At 39.2% G+C, this 17015-nt stretch overlaps 1 protein-coding gene across 6 annotated transcripts in view; it reads left to right on the forward strand.

Annotated features, from left to right (window-relative positions):
* RIMBP2 (RIMS binding protein 2) overlaps positions 1–17015 on the forward strand; it is a 151194-nt gene that overhangs the window by 113168 nt on the left and 21011 nt on the right. For all 6 annotated transcript variants that reach the window (XM_054082797.1, XM_054082798.1, XM_054082801.1 and 3 more), the window contains 8 exons: positions 256–332; positions 1247–1356; positions 1767–2576; positions 6806–6957; positions 7337–7804; positions 9918–10067; positions 13140–13298; positions 16113–16841. In XM_054082797.1, the coding sequence (XP_053938772.1) occupies positions 256–332; positions 1247–1356; positions 1767–2576; positions 6806–6957; positions 7337–7804; positions 9918–10067; positions 13140–13298; positions 16113–16841 (2655 nt within the window). The remainder of the gene's footprint in view (positions 1–255; positions 333–1246; positions 1357–1766; positions 2577–6805; positions 6958–7336; positions 7805–9917; positions 10068–13139; positions 13299–16112; positions 16842–17015) is intronic.

A 17015-nucleotide genomic window follows, 5' to 3' on the forward strand; every position in this document is an offset into this window, starting at 1 on the left:
TGTTCTGACTCTCCAGCAAGATATCAAGGAATTAGCTCTGTTTCTTTGCCCTATTAGAATCCGAACTGCAGTTCCGTTTTAGCCTAAGCCTTTCTAAGAAAAGTGAACTGGTTCTATTCTATGTTAGAATATATCTATGTTAGAATATATTTCAAAACTGCTACGTATTCACTGTCTGATTTATATTCCTGTCAGGAAAACAGTGTGTGAATCTTTTTGAAATCACATTGCCTTTTGGGGTTTTTTTCTCTACAGATGGATAATGATCAGAATTCCAATACCTCAAAGCAGAGATATTCTGGAAAAGTCCATCTTTGCATTGCCCGTTACAGGTAAAAAATGCAGCTCATGCATGTATCATATATGTTTGCAATATTCAACGTTTGGTTTTGCCTCACTTTTATTCATGAACCAATGTTACGGATAGCAGACCCCTTTCCTGTCTGCACTGGCTGCAAAATAGTGTCATTTCCATGTCTTTTAATTGTCGCAGAAACTTTAACATGGCATGGCTCTTTTACCCACCATTCTATTTCTAGCCTTCTATGTCTAAATGAGATAAGAATGTATACCTCCTACTTTATAGAGAATGTCTCAATATGCTCTTATAAATTGCTTTTTCATCAATGCAAGAAAGATTTAAATGTTCCTCACATTTTTGCCTTGCACATTAAAATTTCAGATATAAAGTGCTGTCATGACTAACAATTTCTTTTAGGACGGATATAGAGGTAAGTAGTATATAAGAAGTTTTTGTTTCTAAGTAGCTTGTTTTAGCTGTAACTCACTGCTTTTGCCTTTATTTAACTTGTCCCGGTTGAAGTTAATAAACTTGTGTGAAAGGCTGCCATGTAAAACAAACAGAATATGGGGACCGGAAAAGACCCCCACAACTAAATTTACTCTAATTTACTTTAAAGAATAAAGAAGATTTTGGCCAGTGTATTCAAAGAGATGTAAGTGAGAAATGCATAAGTGAATTCTATGGAGAAGGATGTGGTCTTAAGTGTCTAGACCTGAAGTGGATAGGGTGTGTTTCATGGAATTTTCTTGGTGATACAGTTGTAGTTCGCTCAAACTGACCTAGACTCCACTCAGAATATATGTTTCAGAAGAGAAGAAAAAAGCTTGAGCTGAAAAATTACCTTCCTGTGCAGCTTTAGCACTGCACACCTTGTTATGATTAGTATTTAATTGTGTGGCGGTTGTAAGGAAATGCGCATTTTCCATTTGTACTCCATTGCAGTTACAATCCTTTTGATGGACCAAATGAAAATCCGGAAGCAGAGCTCCCCCTTACGGCAGGAAAGTACCTTTATGTGTATGGAGATATGGATGAAGATGGCTTTTATGAAGGTATTTTCTGTAATCTGTGAATTCATGCTGATTCAGAGGAGTTCATCTGTCAAACAAGCTCCCAGTTCTTTCCTTTGTCTACTAACAAATCAGTTGCTAAAATTACCCCTATCATCATTGTGTTAATTAGCAGAATTTCTGCACCAGCAAAACCGGTCCTTGCAGGCAGAGTTAATTATAAGATATTTTATATTGTCAGCTTTTCCTATGGGCAAGATTTAAGTTGACAAGAAAGCTTACTGGCAGTTCTGGCTTTTGCCTCACTGAGCCATTCCATTCTCAGGCTGTGAATGCTGTTTGTCCAGAGTTTTCTATTATATCTTCTTCCTCATCCTGTCCGCTTTCAAGGCAGTGACACGCAAGAGGTATACACCTTCAGGGATTTTAATAGCATTGTTCTTTCTCCCCAGGGGAACTTCTTGATGGACAAAGAGGACTAGTCCCTTCAAATTTTGTGGATTTTGTTCAAGACAATGAGACCCGGCTACCCAGCACATTAAGCAGTGAACAAGATCAGAATTTTATCAACCATTCGGGTCCTACTCTGGAAGGAGATCTCTTGGAGATAAGTCCACCAAGTCACATAGACTCTAGTGTAATCAGCAACGGTGCAGGGACTCTGGATGTGAACATTGATGAAATTGGAGAAGACATTGTGCCTTATCCTAGAAAAATCACCCTTATTAAACAACTAGCCAAAAGTGTCATTGTGGGCTGGGAGCCACCGGTAGTGCCACCCGGATGGGGAACAATTAGCAGCTACAATGTTCTGGTTGACAAGGAAATACGGATGAACATAGCCTTGGGAAGCAGAACGAAAGCTCTTATAGAAAAGCTTAACATTTCTACTTGTACATACCGAATATCAATTCAGAGCATCACAAACAAGGGTAACTCAGATGAACTGCAGTGCACTTTGTTAGTTGGGAAGGATGTAGTAGTAGCCCCCTCTAACCTTAAAGTGGACAATATAACCCAGATTTCTGCTGAGCTGTCCTGGCTCCCTACAAATAGTAATTACAGTCATGTCATCTTTCTTAATGAAGAAGAATTTGACATTGTCAAGGCTGCTAGCTACAAGTACCATTTTTTTAATTTGAAGCCCAATATGGCCTACAAGGTGAAGGTAATGGCAAAGCCCCATCAGATGCCCTGGCAGCTTCCCCTGGAGCAACGAGAAAAAAAGGAAGCCTTTGTGGAATTTTCTACGTTGCCAGCAGGTTTGATATTTTTTCTCCCTACCCCAAAACTCTCCAGTTAAATTTCTCTGAAATTTCTAGAAAAACAATTAATCTAATCTTAAGCTTTATGATGCAATCCCTGTCACATTCATGAGCAGACTGGAGATTGCTAGATTGCTCCATGGTATCTGAAATTAATTCCTGTCTTGCATTATTTCCTACTTTGTTCCTGGGTAAGGACTGAAGCATTTTGGGAGGTACATTAGGGAAAGCCATTCTTATCATTATCACAAAATACATCAAGACTTTTATCTCAGTTTAAGTATTTCTGGTAGTAATTTATTTTCATTGCTGTGAATACTGGGAAAAAAAACCCAGATATTACTTCTGTTGTGTAATTTGCATTTTATTTGGGTGTCTTAAAGCACTTTTTACAGGGACGATCCAGCCCTTTTCTGTAATGGGAGACAACACAGACATCTTAGAGGACCACACAGTCATTTAGGGGATGTAAATGCATTTTCGTTGTGAAGTTGTAATCACATCATACAATTTGAATTTGTAACGATAACAAAGTGGTCATGTTTTGGAAAGTCTGAGGTTTTTTCTCACATTGCTTTTACATTAATAATATTGATAAGGGTTACCAGCTATTTTCCAGTATTTAAGAACAGTGAAGTAATATTGAAAACCAGAGCTGAAATCAAGTAGCAGATTTAAAAAGGATCACCTCATAATTTGGGAAGCGTATGACAGTACCTGAAAAATTTGAACGTCTCTGCTTATAGATTCATCTAGCCAAGGTCATCTAATCAAAGGCAAGCAGAAGGCTCCTTACAGAGTCAGACTTTCAGAGCAATGAATGACTCTGAAGAAGGGACAGTCAAGTACAAGTGACTCCTGGCCAGTGACATTTCAGTAGTACGCACTGTGCTATGGATAAATTGTCTCCCTGCTGGGATTTGATTCTAGCAAAGGGGCAGGAATTAGTTCTGGTCTCTTCTTTGGCTTGCGTGACTTATATGTAAGGAAACATGCAGGACCGTAATGCTGTTTGGACAGAGAGGGAGTTAAGCTTACATGTCTACTGATTTGATGCTGTTGAGTTATAGCTTGAGCACAAATGTCCTCAGCTGTGGCATTTTTGCCTTAAATCGTTTAATTGAGCTAAATGGTAGTGCTATTCTAGAATCTGCTAGAAGGGGAGCCACTTTAAGCTTTGTGTGTGTTCTGTGGGAGTCGGGAGACACTGCCTGGATGGTGGCTTGAACTTACTAGGTATGTTGTCCTCTTTGTTATTTGGGAAAGGCCTTTCAAGTGAGTTTTTTTCCGGCTGAACACTTGGCATCCTGTATCCCCCCCTAGTTGCTGAAGTATGCTAAAGCAATAGATGAGCTGTTCTCTCTTGAGAAGCTAAAGTGCAGCAAAGAAGCCTCTGATTTGAGATTCAGAGATCCCAGAAATCTTCCTCACCGCTTCATTTCACAGAGAGCACTTTTACAAAAGCACAACAATTATTCACCGTTACACAGCAAAATAAATTAGCAGCTATTGAAGTGATTAGAGAGGCTGGTGCTTTTATTTCAAAATTCATTGGCTCAAGGGGAAAAGGATGCCTATGAAATCAGAGTCAGCAATGGGAGTTAACATCATAGCGTGTCATGTTTTTCTCTTGCAAATATTACTGGCTTTGAGTAATCACATCTCTCTTCTTCCAAACCATAGTTAAAAAAAAAAAAAAGAGGTAAAAAAAAATAGAGAAAGTGTCTTTAATGTGACTAACAGTGGTTTTCCCCTCAGACTCTGGATTTAAATGCCTTCAGTTCAGCTACATTGTACGGGACATGTTTCATTGGTGATTTTAGAGTATGCTGAGAGAGCAATACAGATATTCTGTGTGAAGGGAATCTTTTGTCGTTGTGCTTCTCTAAAAGATGCACTGGGGTGAGTGATGTCACGCAAACGTTTAGCGGTGGTGAATGTCAGGCTTAGCAGACAGGGCAGCGCGAACAGCAACACAACTGGCCACAGGCAGCTCCTAATGTTTGTACTGACGTTTTTCTAAGGGTTTGAGAAATGTTTACAACTGAATAGTTGTGTTTGCTTTATTTGAAGCTGAAAAGCTCTGCTATTTACTAGTGGGTTCGGTGATATCCTTATAGGAATGAATACTATCAGCCACTTCAACCAAAAAGGGAATGGGGATCGGTGAACACTTTAACATTTTTACACCGTATCAATCTCAGGATTTTTTTCAGGAATGCGTGAAGCAAAAATGAACTTGAGATAACTGCTCACATTTCAAAGCTAGAGAGAGCAGTTGTATGGAAAGTACAGGATAACTAGAGGTCACTTTTTCATTTTGCTCTTTGCATAGATGTGTCGTGTTTTGCATGATTTAAAATTGAAAACACATTGCTTCCCACCAGACCAAAGCTGAGAAACAGCTCTTTAGTCACTGAGCAATTGAACTCCTTTTCTTGATTCATCAAAACATTCAAATTTTTTAAGTTAAAATCAAAATAGTTCTCTTTTGGATGTTCAGATCTAAAAATAGACACCAGTTTTTGACAGGGTTTGAACCAATAGGACCTGTATGGGTTTTGATCTAATTTAGGTAATAAATTCATCAAGACTGAACTGTAGCAGAATTCTGAAACACAGATTTATGTTGATGACCAAGACGATCAAAAGTCATCAGGAGTAATTTCCTGTTTAATGATGGGGAAAATAGAAGCCATACTAACCCTTGGGCACTACAGTTTATTAAACCTATCTCTGTGAAGGTCAAGATAGACTCCCTGGGGATTGTTTGGGTTTGGGAGAATGGAAGGAAGGTAACTTCTCCTGCAGGAGCAGATTAATGTCATTGTTTTTGACAAGATACTGGACTAGATCAGATGTATTCTTTGTAAGCTAAAGATCTTTGCTGGATTTGGTGTGCTGTCTGTCAATAAAAAAGAATGGTCAGGGAAGCTGAAATTCAGGCTGAAATAAAAAAATCTACATCTTGGCCCAGGATATTACTAGGTCAATTTTCATACTTTGGCCTTGGAAGTTAGAAATACATTATAGCGATGGTACAGGCAAAAATATCATGCTGTGCCTGTGGTGTCCTGAACACAACCATAATTTTATTTCCATGCCTACTAGAGGGTGAAATTTAGTGACAGCAAACTACTGAAGTGCACTGACGGTTTGCCAGCATATCTGGAGGCTGAGGCTTGTGTGATATTTACATTTGTGTCATGATCTGTTTTTTAGCAACGAATGCACACAGTTCAGATATTTGTATCTTTTTTGGTAGATGAACAGAAATTGGTTGTGCTTTGCTCACTGGCAGAAGCAGGCTCACAGCAGCCTAGGCTTGTATTCTCCCAGCTCTTACGCAGAGATGACTACAGCCGAACTCTGCTTCTGAAATCTTTTAGCATGAAACACTTCTCAGGGTCTGACAGTTCAATTAACTCAACAGGATGCTTGAAATATTCATGAGCTAATAATCTTTATGATATTTTTTCTATGGCTTTCTGTCCAAAATAGAGCTATTTATAGTAGGATAATAATGTCTTTTAATTAAGGATGTATTTGGTATCCTATTAAAATAACATACTGTAACTCTGTTAAAAGGTTAGTAGATGTATTTTTTCTTCAGTGCTGATAAGAGACTTAGACTCCAGCAGTCCTTTAAACCAGCGTGCTGCTGGTTGAAGAGGCTGAAGTTTCAGCTTGTAGTCTGAGTTGCTCCACAGTGCTAATGAGCTTCTGGTCCATAAATTGTGACTTGGAGCCACTGATGATGCAGAGACACAAAATTTGAAGGTGATTTCTGAGTACGTAGTGTGCATTCAGTGCAGACATATATACCAGAGTAATGTGCTGTCATCTGCATCAGTTTTCCACTAACAGTGCCACTCCTGGGCCTTTTGCTTCCTGCATTTTTCTGTTAATATCTGCATTCACAGTTAGGAGCTGTTATGCAGCCTGGGGGGTAAAAATAGGTCAGGAACAGGTTGCAAGTATATGAAACTATCAGAGACCATCTCACAGAGAAATGTAGCTTAGATACTGGCTGTAAGCTAGGGTTCAGTTCCTGGGCCCATGACCTGCTGAGTGTATGCTTCCGTTTTTACGTAATAACTGCAATATGGATATTTTATCTTCTTGAAAAAACTCTTTGAAATCTGTAGTTCCCAATTGCAAGTGTATCAATTGACGTCCTTAGTTCTGATTGAAGTCTCAGCGGTGACCAGTCTTGTCTTGCTTAGGTCCTCCAGCTCCACCTCAAGATGTTACTGTACGGGCTGGGTCTTCCCCAGCAACTATACAGGTGTCCTGGAAACCACCAACTCTGACAGCAACAGGGACCTCCCACGGCGCCAATGTCACCGGCTATGGTGTTTATGCAAAAGGTCAACGGGTGAGTTCTCCTTCCAGCGTTACAGCAACCGTCTACATGAGGTGAATTACAAGTGACAAGTAAAGGCAGTAATAAACAAGTAACAGTACCTGAATGGATGCGGGGTTTTCTCAGATTGAGTAGAACCTACTCTTTTGTTTGTGCATAACTTGCACATTACTTTTCTTTCTATAAACGCTTAAGCTTTTAGGCAAATGACTTGAAAGGATTAAAGATAACTGGTGCTAACGATGTGGAGCCCTAATGTGGGCTCTTGCATATCACACTGTGTTGGCAATAGTTCACTCCATGTTAAGACTTTTAAAGTTGTACTTCATTGGGATTGAGGGGAGGAAAACAGGTGCCTTCAAGCTAATAAGTTGCTTCTTTATGTACTCAGGTGGCAGAGGTGATCTTCCCAACAGCAGAGAACACACTGGTGGAGTTAATGAGACTAAGGAGTTTGGAAGCAAAGGAAGTTACGGTTCGAACGCTCTCTGCACAAGGGGAATCAGTGGACTCTTCTCTTGCTGCCATTCCGTCTGATCTACTGGTGCCTCCAACCCCTCACCCCAGAACTGCTCCCAAACCTAAGCCATTAGCAAGTGCCGGAGCCCCAGAAACCAAAGAAGAACATTTAGGTCCACATTTAAAAATGGATGAGTCATGGGAGCAGACTCGTTCGGCATCCCCTATTCATGGACACACGCTTGAGCCACCTGCCCCTAACTTTCATGGCCCACTTCAGGGGAGGAGGTCTCCATCGCCTAACCGAATACTCCCTCAACCTCAAGGCACACCAGTCCCAAATACCGTCGCAAAAGCCATGGCAAGAGAAGCTGCACAACGTGTTGCAGAGAGCAATAGGGTAAAGGCAAACTTTTTCTTAAGGCTTTTTGGGGATGGCTTTATCAATTTTGGCGCTTTCTATCTAAGAATTTTTTTTATCATGTGCTTTAAGGAGCAGCTAGTCATTTCTAAACGCTGAAGATTCATAGTTTGAAAAGAACCAGTGTGCTAAAATGCTGTGTCATCTTCCACAAATATGCTTGGAGCCATAAAGAGTATTGATCGTGCTTTGGTCAGCAGTAGAAACCATAACATCACTAGAAATGTTGTCTCCACAAATGCAGGTTCTTACTTATGAAAAGCAAAAGAATAGTAATCATCAAAATTTGTGCGTGAATCCTGTCGGAGTCAAAAGGAAGGCTTGTGCCTGTGTGACAAAATGGAAAGAGGTGGATAGACAAAAGTCCTGAGCGGTGTTACTGTGAGAGCTAATCTCTTTGACAGTCCATAAAATGAGGACAGAGTCTCATTTCTATAAGGCAAGCAGTCAGATGAGAGGAATGTTTGTGCTTTGAAGCCCTCTGCCCTTTCAAAATAGCAAATGGCAGTTTAGATGCATGTAAGGCACTATTTTGTACTCTGCCATGGATCCATGGGCAATGGTACATATTTGTCCTTTAAGAGTGCCCCTTCCTCAGTGCTACACCTTCACAGACGTTTACAACTGTTTTGACATAGCCGCCACGTGAAAGCTTTTCATTGCAACTCCTTTTGTACCTGCTAGAAACATCCCTGCCCAAAGGAGACTCTCTGGTTTTGAGACCATTATGACCCGTGGCTGCTATAGTGACTTAGATGTTCGCTAGTTAATTTAAATCTCATATTTGAGGCCTTTGGGTAAGCATAGCTGATGCATATGCATCCTGACAACATGCTCTCTTTTTCCTACCCAAGCATATAATATTTAAATGCTCCCAGTGCCCTGGGCAGTTACTTTCTCCTCACAAGCTGCTCACAACTGTCCATGACTTGTTTCAAGCTCCAGTGACACTTTTTTCATACATTATCTTGGTCCTTTATCTGACAGTCATCTGTTGTTATGTCCAGTCTTTTGTCTCCCAATGTATCTCCAGAATAACTGCATTAATTTTGACAGTTCACACATGTCTTAACAACCCCATCTTATTGACCGCTCCTGTTCTGGGACAGAATTGAGCCACTGGGTGATGATACAGCTTTTGCGAAGCTGAATAGTTGTGGATCAATAAGATCTCCTTAAGTACATATATATGCATGTGAATGTTTCTTACTTTTCTTCAGGAAAAAAAAGAGCAAACTGGAATAAATGTAACAGTGGGAGAAAAGACAATTCATTTCTTTGGCACTCTGAAGTGAAAGTTGCTTTAACAACCATATAGGGAAAGAGAACTGAAATATGGTTTTGAAATTTGCTGACATAAGATATGCTCTGAACTGTGTTTAATTACATTAATTTTAGTGATGCTTGAAATGTTTAATTCAAGGTTCTGGACAGAATTTTACAGATGGATTCACCTGAAATTAAATCAAATTCTGCCAATGATATTTGTCACGTTTAGTCCCCAGTAGTTGAAATTCTCCCCTTGTGGTAGGCTGCTGCAGAAGAAGCTGTGTATCCTCTCCCTGCCCTTCATCCAGCCTGTTAGATGGCTATTGTCATCAATATTGAGTAAGTAGCAGGATTCAGTAGCTGAGGGCAAGAGTCACATCAGAGCAGAGGAAGAGCATGAAGCCTCAATCTATAGATTATTTATCTAGATCATTTTCGTTTATACTGAGGTAAATAAATGCTGTAGTCACTAGGTCATCTGCTAACCCTCTGCCAAGGGGAAATTAGTGTCTTCATTAACAGGTTCTGACCGTAAAATACAGAGAATTTTTAAACAGGTGATACGAGGAGAAAAGATAGCATCCGAGTTGATGGTCACGCACAAGTGTGTATGTAATTGTTTATGATTGACAGTAATAGAACAAGGAAAAATTTCTTGAAATCTCCTAAAGCATTACAGTCGGGGGAAACTAACATTGCTTTAAACTGTGAGCATATTTGAATGTTCTATTCTTGAGTCCTCGTGTCTTATATTTGCAATTTCTTCCATTGGTTGCAGGAGCAAGTCTGCTTCACGATTTTCCATTTTTTGTTGCTTTATTAGATGGAGAGGAGAAGTGTTTTTAGCGAAAGAAGTAATGCAGCCCAGTACGCTAACTCAGATGATGAAGAAGATGGCTATGATTCTCCTAATGTCAAAAGAAGGGGCGCCTCAGTTGATGATTTCCTGAAAGGGTCAGAGCTTGGAAAGCAAGTAAGTAGCCCGGCCTTATTGTTGTGTTGGGTGTCAGATGGGAAACAAGTGTGAACTCAATGATCTAAGAGGTCTTTTCCAACCTAGTGATTCTATGATTTTATGCACTTGGCTCCATCTTCACTTACACAGAATACATGCAGTCGTGCTGGTCTTACAAGATGTGCTTGTTGGTGAGGTGCATCTCTATCTCTGTATGCAGCTTGAGTTCTTCTAGACACAAAGAGGCCAAGATTTTCTAACAGTGATCTTATTTAGAAGGCCCAGCGTGAAAAGTTTAGAGTGTTTGTAAGGGACAAAGACAAACATCATTTTTCTCTTGAACTTACTTCATGTTTAACCTTGGTAAATAAACTTAAGGGTATCTACCATGTGAGTACAAAGTTGCTGCTCCACATGTACTTACTACCCCAGATCATTAAAGGGTGAGTTGGAGTGCGTCTGCTTCACCAAACTCTACTAAATACAAGGTTGGATATGAACATTGGAAGGTTGGAAACAAATTTTTTTATATCCCTTGAAGCCTAAAAAGATTAAACTCTCTTATCTACAAGGTATGTCCTCAAAGCTGGATTTGAAGTCTCTCTGGCTGCAAGTATTCTCAAATCTGATTAGGTTTCAAATTTAGTTTTCATTTAAGGCTGAAAGAATTCCTCATTGCTTTAAAATACTGACAAAAAAACCCTGCACTTTGAGAAACAGCAGTTAAATTATGTCTGGCAAAACAGCTGCAGTGTGTTAAGTGTAAATTGGCTATTAAATGTTTACTTTATAGATTCATGAGATATACCTATTTGTAGGTTAATTGCTCATTTGTGTTGTTTATGAGAGATGATCCCTTTTAGCACTTGAATTGTTAGTGAAGAAATAATCGGAGAAAACTGGAGAAACCTAATCTGTGATAGTTTTTCCCCCAAGAAATTAGTAGTTTACTAATTTCATTATAATGTTCTTGTGCTGCTGGTACCTTCGGAAGCACGTGCTGTTCTGTAGGCTGATTCCCTGTGAAAGGTCTTTGCCTTTGTATCAGTTGACTTGTCTGACTCCATAGATAAGAGTAAAAAACTTCAAGCAAATGGAAGTAATATTGTTTTTTATCAAGCTTTTTATTAACATTACGTGTGGCCTCTAATGGAAATCCTTTGTGTCTGCCACATTGTATTTTGTAGGAAGATCATTGACTTTAAGCTCCCTGGTTTCAAATGCTCCACAGGCAGGGGTGGCATGGATCACAACTCTGAAGCGGTGGTGCAACATCAGGCTCTCACAAAGCTTCTTCGTGAACTTAGGCTTAGGAAGTTAGTCTTTGTTGCCCAGAGCCACACAAGTATTTATGCATCTGAATATCTCCATACCTCTAAGGATGCGAGTCAGTGAGCCTGTCAAGTAAGGCTAAAACAGGCATAATAATTCTTGCTTTTGTCACAAAAATGTTTGAAGATATTGTTCTTCCGCAAGCTGTTAATTTGCTCTGTAAATAGATAATGAGGACAAAGAAAGTAAGTGTCAGAGGTGAACTTGAAACTCAGAGACAACTTAGGACATTTGCAGTGCTGGAAAACATGAAATTATAACCACAGGTGCATAGAATATATGGCCAAAGAAGTTCCACTGGAAGTCTGCGTGTGTAAATGCACGTGGTTATTGAACATTGAGTATGCATGCCCTGTTACGCAAGAGTTAATTGATTGCAAGCAGAATTGCATAATTATTGCTTATGTAATACCTCCTAGTTACATTTATGCCTTAATTAAAGCAGTGCTTGAATTAGAAGATTTATTTGAATAATTGAGTGGCTCCTTAGCAAGGCATTCCCGTTCTCGGAACCACAATGCATGAACCTTGGAGGCAGTTTGATAGGTCTCTTTAGTCTGATTGCCCAAGTAATCAGGGCTTTATTCCAGCCAGATCGGCCTTTGGTAATCTACAAGGCAGCAGGCAAGGTGTGTAGTACTGTGCCAGTTCAATACAGCCAAGAACAGGAGCGAGTTTCTATGAAAACCAGGACCGAGATTCTGCTAGAATGGCATGGATGAAATAATAAAATTTAGCGTAAGAGCCACAAAGTTTAGATGTGAAAATGAGGCATTAGAATGTAGTCTGATCTTTTAACTTCAAAAAGAAATCAAAAACATCGCGAAACTGCAGCGGCTTTTCTTCTAAGATTATTGTAATACGATGCATCTGAAGGATCTGAGAGCGTTTATGGGCTTGGCACCAAGAATTACTGCTGAAGGCTTCACCCTGCAATCTATCTAGATCCAAAACAAAGAATTATAAGAGGAGAAATTGCCTCTTGTATTTGGAGGGCAAATCCATCTTCACTTTGGAGAAACTGCTTATTGTAGATATTTTCTTCTCATTGCTGGGATTGATTGTTATCAGCGTGTTGCATAGCTGTGGGAATTGATCTGGCACCACAGAAATTATATCTTCATTACTATTGCTGGTGGAAGGAATGCAGTAATTTCTAGCATTCTAGTACTTCAAGTACTTCTACTGCAATCTGACAGTCAGACGACTCCATTTGAAAATCTGTCCTTGGAAATATAATGAGTTTGGTTTGTGATCTGATTTGTTAGATGTAATGTTTAACAGAGGCCACTCCAATTTAACATTAGCAATGCAGTAGGACATAATTCTTCCTCCTTAACTTACAACTAATTGGAAACTTATAGGAGCCTGAAATATTTGGACCAATTTTAAGACAATTAAGTTTTTAGCCAGTCTGTTCCTACAACATTTAAGAGAGTGAGAGCTTCAAATTCCATCAGCTAGCTGTATCATACAATGATGGTAACATCCTGCGAGAATTAAATGCTGATCACTTTTAAATTACAGTGTGATGTAACAAACAGCTGTGAAGGACAGATGAGATGTGAATTATCCTAGGGCTTCTACAATTTGGTCAGCAGGTCCATTGATGCTTGAAGGACCTCTTTATATCAAGGGAAATTAATCAAGACTAAAACTGCCTTTGGTGCTGTGCATGCCCTCGTCCTTATTGGTGTTATGCAAAGACTTTCAGCTTTGCAGTCAGTGAAGTCTTTTCTCTGTCACCCTGTCAATTAGCCCCACTATTGCCATGGTGAAGATTACCACACGGAGAGCAGCAGAGGTTCTGACTTGTCTGATATTATGGAAGAAGATGAGGAAGAGCTGTATTCTGAAATGCAGCTGGAGGATGGAGGAAGGCGACGGGTCAGTGTGACTTCACACAATGCCCTTAAGGTAAGTGCACCTGCAGGGAAACCGTAGGAGTACCTACATTTCTTGATACTTCCTTCAAAGGATTTCTTTTAGTCAAGTGTGAATTTTGCAGACCATTACAATTTACATTGTTGTATAGACCTAGAACTGGGGTGAACATTGTTTATAATGCCAATGCCACTTTAATACATTTATTACGTTTTTATTTGCATTATTTGATAGCTAATCTTTTCACTATTTGACTGTTTCCCTGTATGTAAATATTGAAGTTGCGATTTCTGTTCTGGAACTTTCTCATGTCTACATGACAATATTCTACATGTGCTACCCAGATAATAAGTTGTTTCTGAGCAAAGAGATTTATATAAACACATGTAATATAGAAAAGAAAAAGACAAACACAGCAAATAAGGTTTTTCATGTCTGTTTCCAGTGCCAGTCCCATCTCTTCCCCAGGCTTTAAGTTGTGCTTGTAAGAAAAGAAGCTGCGTCAGATTTGTTTGAAAAATGCATTATCAGAAATCCTCGTGCTCTGATTATTAAAGAATCACCAGAGACAGTAGGAAGTACCTATCAGAAATATTGCTTTAACACTACATAGGAATATCTCGTATGAAAAACAAGTTTAGTTTAAAAATTAAAGTATGCGTAGAATATTAAACCTACTCAATATAGAATTTATATTTCCCATAGTTTATTTGTACATGTAAATTGTATTTTCTTTTTATGTGTCTAGCAATTATAGTAAATTGGTTTTCTTAGAAAGTTGGATAACATAAACAATAAGGGAACAATAAGGTTGATTTTTCTTCTGGTATGCTGTTATTTAACTACAAAATGATACTATTTTCTCACGTATACAAGAATTTTGAGCATTCTTATAACTGCTTTCATGTACTATAAATTCAGTCCTTTTATTCTGATACTGTCTAGAGTGAGACAGGTACTTTTTCAAAAGAAAAAATAATCAACATTTCTATTATTCTACTAACATAAATGTTGAAACTGAAATCCTGCATGCTGCTTCAGTCCCTTTCCTCTGGGAAAAAATGAATTGTCCCTAGACTGTTCTTGTTCTTTATGCAGCGGAAAGCATATTTACTTCTTGTTTTTAAATTTGTATTGCCAATATTGATATTTAAAAGTAAAGGTCCAGACCCTTCATAGGTGTAGTAAATCATTTCAGATATCTTAAAGTCTGCAGGTGTACTTCTCTCCGTGTAACAGTGTGTGAAGAGTGCACACAAAACAAAAAACATTTACTGAATTTTCCGTAATGCAATCAGATTCCTGTTCCTCTTGAGTCTGAACGTATGCCAACCATGCCCGTGCAGCTGTAACTGAGTATTCTCTCCTGAGTTAACAGATGCCCCCAAGTAACAAGAAAACATTTTGCCTGTAGACACATATTTGCTCCATTGGGAGATTATTATTCCCTCCCACAGTTCCCTAAAACAAACGCTGACGCAGGTCGTCAAGGGAAGATTCAACTTACTTACCTGATCTGAACATCTTAAATTGTGGGATACTTGAGCTCCAATCAAAACTATTGTTGTTCATATTTATTGACTTTTTTCCACTTTTATGGCAGTTTGTCTCGGAAGTTTCACAAGTGAGATACACGTTTTAAAAATGAGTGGAAATAGGTGAAACAAATACAGTCATGAAGTGAATTAGAGAAATCCCATTGCCTGAAAGGGAAGACATCAAAAACCCAGTGAAGTTTAACATGCTCAGAGAGAGAGGTATTGCTGAAGTCTCCAAGATGATCCTGTCGTGATTTATAGGTGTCGTTGTGTCCAGAGACCTTCCTGATCTGGGCATTGAGTAAAGCTCAGGAGAGGTGATCTCCATGATGTAGAACCTGTGAACCATGTCAATCAAAACCAACATTTCTTGAACCATTTTGTCTTGTGTCTTCTCAGAGTCCAACAGAGATACTACATAGCGTTCTTCTGTTGCACCAGCTTGCGTTTTGTGTAAACGTAATAGAAAAATTACAAAATGTTCAGAATTTTGCTTTTATCCCAGCTGATACAGTTTTTACCTTCTTCTGGTGTAAACAGGGACTCTTACTTCTGCTAGTAGGCTGATTTTCAAATATTGCAGATTTATATATTATTTATATATGTCAAATATAAGCAGGTGCAAGATTATGATGAGAGATTTGATGAGGGTGCAGACCAAGTGACATCAGAGAGCAGCCTGCTTCTCAGGGTTCTTTCTGTGGAAGCCAAGCTTTAACAACGGTGCAATTTTTTTACAGTTTTACAAAGGAAACTAGAACTCCTTTAATGATTTCTGCAGAATATCTCGCCTCTGGCAGGAGATTTACTTACTACTCGTATAGGACGTTTTAACAAATGCAAAGCGAAAAAGCTTACTAGAATAGATATTTTTTTTTTCATATATGAGTTCTGGTTACAAAGAAAAATTAAATAGCAGTTTGGCATGGGGCAAGGAACATACTAAGCATTAGTGCTGTGTTTTAATGCCATTCTCATTCACCGTGCTGGAACATGTATGCAGCTTGTATTGCTTTGTTTTAAATGCATGGGTTTATTCTTGTTAAGAGCACCACTTAGTTGTTTGTACTGACCTCTCATGTTGTATCTGACACCCGGCAACTTCTTAATCACTTCTTTATTTTTCGCAGATTCTCATTCACAAAGCATGACATCCTTTTCACTAAATAAGCTGCATGTCTTATGTTTGCCATTGCTCTAAAACTAATTCTGTCTTTATTTTTCTTTTCTTCTCCCTTTTCCCTCCCATTTTATTTTTGTCACACACTATTTGTTCCCTGTCTGGTTTTTAATATTGCATAATCTTAAGGAGTGCGATAAGAATAAGACCACTGAAGCCACTTTTTGGGAGCAGCCTGACTTTTCACAGCAGATACATCACAGTAAAAAGCTTTTCAGTATTCCAGAAGTAGCTGAAGAGGATGGTGAATACTCTGAACTGCTGTACAAGCAGGGTTTAGGTATGCCCTATAAAAAGAACCCCACAGTAGCTAGAGACTCTAGACCACCTAGGCCCTACAATCAAGACCAGCAGCACAACTTCTGGTACCCAGCCAAGCACAGAATTTCAGGCATGGAGGATTTTGCTGCAGACGACAAAGGATGTAAATATAGCCGGTCCTTATCGAGAAGCCCAGACAGTGGACTAGACTGTGGAAGTGAAGAAGAAGAATCTCGTTTTAATTTCAGATATACTTGCGATTCGGTTTCTGCCAACGTTGCGTCTAGCTGTTGTGCAGAGACGGCTGGCTGTTCCTGCAGGAAAAGCATGAGGCCATTGCTTGCTCGCAGGAAAACCTTAACCAGACAAACCAGCATCGAAGAAGATTTTGGTGACCTGGGTCCTTCCTTTGTGGAGCCCAGGAGTGAACAGGTCAAGTCCAGTTACGAGAAAAAGTATGAGACTCAGAGATGTAATAGAACAGATAATTTGTCTAATGAAGATGTTCAGGGAGGCTGGAAGACCGACTTAATGGCTGACTCTAGGGCAGCTGGTCTACTTGCAAAGCCATCCCACAGAGATGCAGAAGACTCTCTGGTGTGTGCAATAAATCTTCCTTCTAACATCTGCTTGCCAAATCAGTCTCTTTTCTTTCTTTTGTACTTTTTTTTCCCTTTTCCTTTTTTTTCTGAATTCATTTTCAGAGTCCATCCTTTGGACCTATCTGCTACATTTTTCCCTTTTTATTTTTTCTCCCCATTCATTTTTGTT

The sequence above is a fragment of the Cuculus canorus genome, chromosome 17 (assembly GCF_017976375.1).
Source record: "Cuculus canorus isolate bCucCan1 chromosome 17, bCucCan1.pri, whole genome shotgun sequence".
Classification (NCBI taxonomy): Eukaryota; Metazoa; Chordata; class Aves; order Cuculiformes; family Cuculidae; genus Cuculus; species Cuculus canorus.